Source organism: Drosophila sulfurigaster, chromosome X (assembly GCF_023558435.1).
Source record: "Drosophila sulfurigaster albostrigata strain 15112-1811.04 chromosome X, ASM2355843v2, whole genome shotgun sequence".
Taxonomy (NCBI): Eukaryota; Metazoa; Arthropoda; class Insecta; order Diptera; family Drosophilidae; genus Drosophila; species Drosophila sulfurigaster.
This window is the reverse complement of record NC_084885.1, coordinates 14800181-14809573: the sequence shown is the minus strand read 5'-3', so window position 1 is coordinate 14809573 and position 9393 is coordinate 14800181. Positions and strand designations below refer to the sequence as shown.

The 9393-nt window shown below is 43.7% G+C and overlaps 3 protein-coding genes across 4 annotated transcripts; 2 read left to right on the top strand and 1 right to left on the bottom strand.

Annotated features, from left to right (window-relative positions):
* The first annotated feature begins 1015 nt into the window (after positions 1-1015).
* Positions 1016-3193, top strand: LOC133847158 (protein RFT1 homolog). The gene is made up of 4 exons (XM_062281979.1): positions 1016-1209; positions 1371-1585; positions 1672-2941; positions 3018-3193. The coding sequence occupies exons 1-4, from the start codon at positions 1150-1152 to the stop codon at positions 3153-3155; spliced, it is 1683 nt and encodes a 560-aa protein (XP_062137963.1). The 5' UTR covers positions 1016-1149; the 3' UTR covers positions 3156-3193.
* Positions 3194-3646: 453 nt separating this feature from the next.
* Positions 3647-5687, top strand: LOC133847162 (myosin-G heavy chain). Its single transcript, XM_062281982.1, has 3 exons — positions 3647-3956; positions 4033-4441; positions 4516-5687. Exons 1-3 carry the CDS (start codon positions 3753-3755, stop codon positions 5457-5459), a joined length of 1557 nt encoding a protein of 518 aa, XP_062137966.1. The 5' UTR covers positions 3647-3752; the 3' UTR covers positions 5460-5687.
* A 253-nt stretch (positions 5688-5940) lies between these two features.
* On the bottom strand, positions 5941-9365 carry LOC133847163 (UDP-N-acetylglucosamine transporter). Of its 2 annotated transcripts, none has more exons than XM_062281984.1 (4): positions 9138-9365; positions 8666-8683; positions 8473-8592; positions 5941-7249 (listed from the first exon to the last, which is right to left on the bottom strand). In XM_062281984.1, exons 2-4 carry the CDS (start codon positions 8676-8678, stop codon positions 6291-6293), a joined length of 1092 nt encoding a protein of 363 aa, XP_062137968.1. In that variant the 5' UTR covers positions 8679-8683; positions 9138-9365; the 3' UTR covers positions 5941-6290. The 2 variants fall into 2 exon arrangements, with proteins under 2 accessions (XP_062137968.1, XP_062137967.1); XM_062281983.1 differs by lacking the exon at positions 9138-9365 and adding an exon at positions 8887-8947.
* Between the last annotated feature and the right edge of the window lie 28 nt (positions 9366-9393).

The following is a 9393-nucleotide window of genomic DNA, read 5'->3' as shown; positions in this document are numbered from 1 at the left end:
CGCAACGAAAGTTGGTGTAACCAGTTTTTAACACAGCGGTGAAGTCAACAGCAGCAGCAGCAGTTTGACAAGCGACCGATTAGCGGCAAAGGACATCAAGCATTTAAGCCGGTGATTTGCGGTGAAAATGCGTTAATGCAACGGGTCACACCTGTTTAAATGCGGCCTGCGCGGGAGGATTGCTGCCACAATGCCACACAAGGACGTCCAGCCTTATGAATCATATTTGTGCATGCATAAATCATTTTCAGTTTTCGAAATTTAATAGATTTGCTGCTGCATTGTTATCTGTCATATATGTATAAATACACTATTCATATTATGTTGCTATACTTTACGCATAATATTTTCATTATTTAAAATACGTTACTTTTCTATGGTGACCTCATTATTTAAATTGTGTTAGCGTTGCCATCTAAAGCGCTGCAGTGTTACCACTCATCACTGTCGGCTGTCAGCTGTTCTTTCCTAACGATTGGTATCCTAATGATTACCGGACATATCGATTATTGTTAAGCAATATATCGAGTACATTTTTTGTATTATAATTATTTCAACTTGTCCAACTGGATTGCATTTGATTCTTATAAGCAACAATGTAGATTATCCTCTTGGTGAATAATTTTCTGTTATTATTGTATGGTATAGTAAATATGATTTAAAAAATAAAGACAAGAAAAACATATTTCAAAAGTTGCGCCAGCTTGCTCTTGCTATATTTTGCGGCATAAAATAGTCGCTTTTGCAATTTGATTTCGACTAATTATTCTAAATGCCATAATTTGTGTCATCTCCCTTCATTTCTTTCGTGTTAATTATCATATTGTAAACAAACATGAACAAGTTGAATAACAAAAAAAGATTTCAGTTTAAAATCAATTTGCTAAAAAAGTAAACAAGCTCACAATTTATATCAATTTATTGCAAATCGATGCTGCGCAAAAAATCGATGTTGACAAAATCGATAGTGGGGACATCGGCAAGTGTGCATCTCTAACTGGGCTCTTAATTTGTTGTTGTTATTATTGTTGTTATTATTGGTTTGTTGTTTTGTTGGCACTTGATTTGATTTTCTACGCTTCTACTACTCGCTATCTATGCCCACGATGGTGGGCAATTTATGTTGACTGAATCAACAGCAACAGCTAAATGGGGCGCAATGTGCTGCAGAGCAGCCTGCTTGGCGCTGGCTTCAGTATCATCTTTCAGGTAAGAAAGAGAACGACCCCAGACAACAAAATGTTTCCCCATTAATCCTGATCTACTGCTGCTGCTGCTGCTTTTGATCGATTCAAAATAGAAATTGCGTTGATGATGAGTCATGAGTCATTCATTGTTTTATAAATTAATGTGGTGTTGTTCTATTACAGATACTGTGCCGCATCCTAACGTTCGGCATTAATGCCTACATAGTACGCAATGTGGGTCGCGAAGTGCTGGGGATTATGAATGTGCGGCTGCTGCTGCTCGAGAGTACGCTGCTCTTCTTGTCCCGCGAGGCCATCAATCGGGCGGCGTTGAGCGCCAACTCGCAGCAGCGCGACAAATGCTCGTGGTCGCAGCTGATCAATCAAATGTGGCTTACGTAAGTGCCAACAATAGTTAAATCCTTTCAGCCACATTCATTTACACTCTCTCTCTCTGTCTCTGTCTCCGTCTCCGGTTTTATAGTGTTCCCATTTGTGCTGCTCTCTGCGTGCCTTGTCTACACATCTGGCTGCACTGGCTCTCGGCCGTGGATGCTCCCTATGCCGGACAATACGAGTTCGCCTGCTATGCGGTGGCATTGTCGTGTGTGCTCGAACTGCTCGCCGAATCCGCGGTATTTGTGGCCCAGGTCTTTTGCTTTGTCAAGCTCAAGATTTTGCTCAACACACTGCACATTCTGGTGCGCTCGGTCATCTTTCTGTGGATCGTCACCGGTGATCGCAGTGCTGCTATTACAGCTTTTGCCATTGCCCAGTTGGCCAGCGCTTTGACCATTGTGCTTGGTCAATATGGGTTCTTCTACTACTACTTACGTCGTTTCAACGAGCACAAAACGCAATTGGCACGCAAAAGCAAAGCGACGCAGGAGCTTAACTCCTGGGAACGTTCGCTGTTCGAGCACATGGATGATTTTCCATTTACCAAATTGTCCGAGATGCTGCCGGGGATCATGAAGAGCGACAACGACAACGCCGGCTTCTTCAATCGTGAGCTGCAAACGCTAACGTTGAGCTTTGTGAAGCAGGGCGTGCTCAAGCAAATTCTAACCGAAGGCGAGAAGTATGTGATGAGCGTGTCGCCAGTGCTCTCCTTTGGCGAACAGGCCACCTACGATGTGGTCAACAATCTGGGCAGCATGGCCGCCCGTTTCATATTCCGTCCCATCGAGGATAGCGCCTACTTCTATTTCACACAAACGCTGACGCGTGACACGCGACTGCAGAAGCAGCCGGTGGAGCGTGTGCGACAGGCGAGCAGTGTACTCCACAATCTGCTGCTGGGTGTTAGCTCCATTGGCTTGTTGGCGTTCACCTTCGGACAGAACTATTCGCACACATTGCTGCTGCTGTATGGTGGCGAGGATTTCGTTGCCGGCGGATTGCCCCAACGCTTGCTGCAGTGGCATTGTCTGGCCATTTACCTGCTGTCGGTGAATGGCATTAGCGAAGGTTACATGTTTGCGACGAACACCAGCCGCGACATTGACAAGTACAACTACCTGATGGCCATATTCTCAATCAGTTTCCTTGTGCTCTCCTACATATTGACGGGCATCTTTGGTCCCGTCGGCTTCATCTTTGCCAACTGCATCAATATGCTCGGCCGCATTGTCTATAGCACGTGGTACATACGGCAGCAGTATCAGCCATTGTCGCTTAATCCGCTGCAGGGTCTGTGGCCAGGTAAACTCTTTGGTGGCACTCTGATGCTGGCCGGCGTCATCTGTTATTGGGTAAGTTTTCCGGATCGAGCCATCTGTTGTTTTACGACTCTATAATATAAATTCGTTTTCGCTTTCTCTGTTACAGTATCAGCACGCTGTATTTGCCACACATCTTGGTGTGGGCGTGGCCATGGGCGTACTGTGCCTCTTCGCCTGGGCGCTGGCACATCGTGATCTGATGCAGTTGGCCTGGAAGTATGGGCGTCGCATCAAAATTGAATGAGGCTAATACCAAAAAAAAAAAAAAAACAAAAACAAAAATAGCTAAAAAAAACGAAAAAAAAGAGTTTGTTGATCCTGTGTTGCTGATGTTGCAGAAGCGCTATCTGTCTCTATCTCTCTTCCTGAAGCCAAACTGTATTTGCTAATTGCAACTAAATGAATTCCTAGTTAAGTTTTAATTGTATTTGTTTAATCTTAATGCTTTTCGCACACACACATACAAAATTGTTAAATGACGCATAAAAAGACAACGAAATGAAACATGAGTTTTCGTAATGCTTTTTCAAGGGGTAGGGGTAACAGTTGTTACGACCATAAACAGCTTAAGTGCCGGCCGGCCCGCCGTTTGTCTTTTTCCAGGTAGCGTACACATTTTTAAAGATTCGCGGTAATTAGCGACGCGCACAAACGATAAGTGTGCGTGAGTGCGATAAATCACGCGCTGGTATTTACCCATCATCGCGTGAGTTATCGCACCGGGTGAATTATCGTGCAGTTATCGGAATGCACGTTAAACAAGCTGCGAGCGCGCATTGTACTGCAGGCCAAGAAACAAACAAATAATTAAAACGAAATTCATTTGTGTGCCAGCAACGAGATGAAACGCAACAAGGACGAGGAGACCAAGGACGAGCAGCAGCCGCTGGCCAGCAGCAATGTGACGGTCAACAAGTTGAATAATAATAACAGTAATGCATCAACAAATAGCAATAATAATACAATCGGTAACAACAGTAATCCCAATGATGCCAATGCGGCGAGCGCTGCGGCAGGGACCGTGCGCACAACGGGTCGTGTAAAGGTAAGTGAACAACAAATATAGTATACATATGTAAAGTGTATAAACTAATAGTGATGTTCTATTACGCGATGCACAGAAACCAAAGCTCGTCTACGATCCTTCCGATAATTACATATCACGCGTTGCTCGCACCTCACTACCGGCGGCAACAGCGAGTCCAGCAGGTGGAGCAGCAGCGGCAGCGGCAACTGTTGCTGCAACTGCCACAACTCCAACAAGTGCAGCAACTCAGCAGCCCACGTCTCCAGCTCAACAACAGTCGCAGCCACAAACTCAGGTGCAAACGCCGCCAAATGCTGCGGCAAACACAACGCCAGCCAACAACAGTGGCAACATTGATGAATCTCTAGAGGCGGCCAACTCCACGCCTAGCGGCGAGCAGCTGCGCAACTTCGACACCTGCAGCAAGTGCTCGAAAAGCGAACCTAAACGCGGCTCTGGCTACAAAAGCAATTTCCTCGCCTGCAAAACATGCGCCCTCAAATGTAAGTAATAAACTCTACTCTGCCTCTACTCTTCCATGAAGTATTTGCTCTTATACCTCTTGATTTTATTGTAGGGCACTTTAATTGCCTGCCGATTGCTTTCGAGATCCTGACCAATGCACGCAAACGTTTCAAGTGCGACAAGTGTCGCCGGTGCCAGGTCTGCAGCAATGTCAAGTTGCAGAATCCGCAACAGCAACAGATGCTTATGTGCTGTGTGTGCGCGAATGCTTATCACTTGGATTGCCATTGGCCGAGTCTCGCGGCGAGCAAGATAAGCGATGTCAGCTGGAAATGCAATAGCTGTGATCCCACCTACAATGTCCAGGACAACGAAGACGTTGCCACCGGGCAACGAACGGCATCGTCGTTATCGCCGCCTCTGCCCCCGCAGTTGCCGCGCAAATCGAAAGCGGGACGCAAAAAGCGTGCCACCCCAGATCCAGGGCCACCGAATGCCAAGAAAATTGCATTAGCCAAGACGCAGCCGGAGGAACAAGAGCTCGAACAGCAACAAAATGGCAGTCAGCTGGAGCAACAGTCAGAGCTAACGCTAGACGAAGAAATGGAGCATCAACAAAATGATGCTATGCAGGTGGTAGGAACGTTAAAGAGTCCAGCGCCAACATCACCACAAGCACTGGTGGCCACAGAATCCGCATCGCCATCAACAGCTGTTGCTGCCACAGTTGCAGCCATTGATCTGTCCGATGAAACGGTGCCAACTGAGCGACAAAATGGTGAAGCAGTTACTGATCTCACTGAGGATGAGCCGCAGCAGCCAATTGTCCAGAGCTGGAACGTGGATCAGGTGGTCAGCTATGTGGAGAAGTTCTATCCGCAGGAGTCCAACATATTCAAGAGCCAGGAGATCGATGGCGCCGCATTGATGGTGCTGACGCGTCAGGATATTATCGATCGCTTTGGTCTCAAGCTGGGGCCATCATTGCGCATCTATCAGCTGGTGCTCAGCCTGCAGACTTCGCTCGATGATGTCACGCTCGGTTGGGTGGAATAGCGACGAACTCAGAGATGCGCAATCTTGCCTAGTTTATTTCATTAATTCTATCAATTTCTTGTATTCGCCTGTTTCAAAGTTTTCTTTTCTCACTTTTTTTTTTCTTAGAAATTAGCTTTGAGATTAGTTTTAAGTGTCGCCATATACTCCAAGCATAGGAGTACGACAACTAGATACTTTACATATATATATATAATTATATATCCTAGATAGCATTTACAAATAAAATGAAAAAAGACAAAACACAACTTTACTTGGTCTCACTTATATGTTTAATAATCAGAATATAAACACAATGACGTACATTTAGTTTGTGTGCTGGCGCTGGCAATATATAATACATATGTATATATGAACTATATATGTAAAATGTATAAATGTTATTTTAAATATTATTTTAAATACATTAATGTGTGGTGTAGCCGGAGCAGCAATATTGCAATTCGATAAATGTTGAGTTTGTGGGAGCTTAAGTATTAGGATTTCTTTTTTCTGTTTTTTGTATTTGTTGTATTGTTTTGGTTTCTGGAATGCAATTCCACGATTGAATATCAAATTGTTAAAGTACACAGACGCGTTCATCACACGGGCCCCAAAAACAAAATCAAAATCAAAATAATACGAGTATGTGACTACGATATAAATAAAAATGAAAAACGAGCCCACGATAAATAAACAGGATAAATAAATGTAGGAAAAACGAAATTGCAGCAAGAACTAAAAATTCAAAAAATGACAATACTGTTGGCAAAACGCAGTTTGCAAAGAGAATTGATTCGATGGTCGATGGTCAATGGTGAATGGTCAATGTGAATGTGATGAACGTTGGCCTCAGACACGCGGCAACAGTTTCTCCATATCGCTGTTGGGATTCGGATGAATCGTCGTCGTCGCTGCCTTCGCCTTGGCCGCCGCAGCCGGATCGTAGCCATAGAGGAAGATTGAGGCAATCACCAGCATGGCTCCGGCACTGAACTGCAGTGTCAGATGGAAATTGAAAATGTAGATGGACGCAATGCACGAGATGATGATTGCCAGCGATGTGGCGAAACCCTTAAGTATATTGTCCGCATATTTGACGACGACAGCGACAATGAGACCGCCGCCCGCCTGCAACAGCACCAGATACCAGACGAACACATCGTAGCCGTGAAAGAAGCCCATGTTATAGATGCGACTGCCATCGTTCACAAAGCAGGTGATCAGTCCGAATGGAATGCTCAACAGACTCAGCTGCACATTACGCATCCACACAGAGATCTCGGCACCCTTCAAGATCTTCTCGAAATAGATGCCCGCAAAACCGGACAAAAAACAGGCGCCCAATGCCGCCCACAAGCCGAGCATGCGATTCTGTGTGGGCAACTGGCTGTTGGTCAATGTGGGCAACGTTGTGGTCGCTCCCGGCAAACTGGAACCGCTCGCACTTGGCGCATCCGTTTGCGCCAGCTGGACAAGCACAATGCCCAGCACGAGAAGGACGAGTGCTCCCCATTGGGTGTTGAAGAGACGTCGTCGGAGTATGACCACCGCAAACATGGCAGTAGTGAGGATCTTCAGCTGATATGTCACCTGATAGGTGGCTGCATCCAGATGCGAGGCGGACACATACAGCAGATTGTTCTGCACAATGTAGACGAGCGATGGCACGCACACCTTCAGCGTATCAAGTGGATTGGCCACGATTGTCCTATGCAGTGAGCGTACAAATTTCTGGGCATCCTTGCCCTCCTCGTTGAACACTAGCACAAGGCAGGTGATCAGCTTGGCGAACTCGGCCATCAGCACAGCTGCAACATACATAGATAGATAGATAGTGAGAAAGAGAGTCAGTGGGCAAAAAAAACGGAAATAATTTGTTGATAACATGGAAATACACTTTAGCGTAAAGCGATGATAAATCACTCGAAAACAGAAAACAGAAACACGCACCCGCATGCAGGAAGCAAATACAAGCAACATACATATTTTGCTTATCAGCTTGGGACAGTTTGTTGTTGCTGTTGCTGTTGTTTCTGTTTCTGTTGCCGTTGCGACTCTATTTGCTGCCTTGTCATTATAATTAGCTAATTATACCCGGTAGGCAGGGCCTGCTGACAAGCTTGTTATAATTGAGTGTCTCCTACGAAAATGGGGAAATATAATCAGTTTAAACTACAGCCATAACTCGCTTAATGGCTGCTTCGCTTTACGTCGTTTTCACTTATCGGCATACATTTCTTGCTTAATGGCCACACTCAAACCACGTTGAGGCCGTTAAGCGAGGTTTCCATGTACATATTACATTTTAGAGTCTACTACAAAAAAATATGTAAGTCTGTTATAATCTGCTAAGCTGTACAATTTAACATAGACTTTATCTCAAATCAATCTCAAATATATTACCATATATTACCATAATATTTGGCTACACTTTGCAATTAAATGCTATTTTAAATTTCTTATTTTATATTTCTTATGAAAATCTTTATCTCAACAAAATAAGCGAGTTAACAAAAAAGCAAAGCCACTACGGATTAGAATTGCGAAAAGAAATTATCTAATTTCTAGTTAATCTTGAATTTGAAGGCCACTGATAAACATTAAATAAACCTAAATAGTTGCTAAACTTACAGAAACTTTTTAGGCATTAACTGATAGAGTTATTAAAGAATTTCAGTACTAAAAACTTACATGGGTACAATATAATTTTTATAATTGCATCTACATACATTTAAGCGCATTTCTCGTTTTCCTTCGGTCACACTAGCTAATTTAAATTTGCAAATTTGCAGAGGATCGAACAGCATTAAAAAAAGCACATAAGGCAGGGAACAAATTCATTGAAAGGAAGAAATGGGGAGCGCATTTCTCGATGCTTTGGTCACACTAAATGGATTTGCATGGCTAGCGAGTATCAGACAGTGGAGTATATTTGAGTGTGTATGTGTTGTGTGTATCAGCTGTGTGTGTTTATGTGTGTGTCAGCTGTGCATCCTCTTGGATGCAGCGGCAATCTCACGTTCACTCTCACCTGTGGAGCTGAGGAAGATGTCGCCGGGTCGTGTGCGAGCATAACGCATGCTGAGTCCCAAAATGGCATTTTGTAGCGTTAACGTTAGCAGGCTGATGTACTTCAGAGTATTCGCGTTCACTAGAGATAAACACCGATTATTGCCGTAATTGTAATTTGAAGAGGAAGCACTAATCGTATTCGCCTCACTTACCGTGTATATTCATTTTGACTGCCATGTGATGATTAAGATGTTGGTTTTTTTGGTGATGAAGCAGACGAGCGACAACGACAGCGACGTGACGTTTAGTGGTCAGAACATGAAATGCAAATGGAGAGTTGTTAGTGACCTTTCATTTTTTGTTGTTTTTGAAAGCTATACTGAACACAACCGGCTCTCGATAATAGTAAAAAATAAAATAATTATTTTAATACCAATAAAATAATCGAAGTGTTTTAACACGTCCGCAATGTGCAGCATTCTGTACATTATTTAAATGCGCTTAACGTATTTTCTGCATGCTGCACAATTTGTTGTGGACGTGTAACCGAATAAACATGCATAAAAATACAACAAAAAAAATTGTTTGCATTGTTTGTTCTTTGTTTTTTTTGCGTTTTCTTGTTGCACTTGAGTAGCCGGCAGAATAAAAATAAATATATTGAATTGAAATAAATACAAACACCTGTTTTTTGGACAGATAAACAATTGCTTGCACAATTATTAAACGCGACAACGACGACGACGCGCTTTGCGGTGTCTGCTGCTGTTGCGCGTTTTTCTTCTTCCTTTTTACTTTCTTGTTTTTTTTTTTGGCTGTGGCGGACACGTAAACAAGCTTTTAGGTCATTTTGTCCACAGTGAGCGCGCGTGTGTGTATGTGTGTGTGCGTCGGAACTCTGCTTTGTTGTTATTGCTTTCTATTATTATATTGTGGCCAA

Coding starts and splice junctions, on each gene's coding strand:
- LOC133847158 (XM_062281979.1), top strand. CDS start 1,150: ATGGGGCGCAATGTGCTGCAGAGCAGCCTGCTTGGCGCTGGCTTCAGT. Junction 1,586..1,671: donor ATCAATCAAATGTGGCTTAC/GTAAGTGCCAAC, acceptor CCGGTTTTATAG/TGTTCCCATTTGTGCTGCTC. Junction 2,942..3,017: donor CCGGCGTCATCTGTTATTGG/GTAAGTTTTCCG, acceptor TCTCTGTTACAG/TATCAGCACGCTGTATTTGC.
- LOC133847162 (XM_062281982.1), top strand. CDS start 3,753: ATGAAACGCAACAAGGACGAGGAGACCAAGGACGAGCAGCAGCCGCTG. Junction 3,957..4,032: donor GCACAACGGGTCGTGTAAAG/GTAAGTGAACAA, acceptor CGCGATGCACAG/AAACCAAAGCTCGTCTACGA. Junction 4,442..4,515: donor CAAAACATGCGCCCTCAAAT/GTAAGTAATAAA, acceptor ATTTTATTGTAG/GGCACTTTAATTGCCTGCCG.
- LOC133847163 (XM_062281983.1), bottom strand. CDS start 8,941: ATGTACAGAATGCTGCACATTGCGGACGTGTTAAAACACTTCGATTAT. Junction 7,250..8,472: donor CATCTTCCTCAGCTCCACAG/GTGAGAGTGAAC, acceptor TGTATGTTGCAG/CTGTGCTGATGGCCGAGTTC.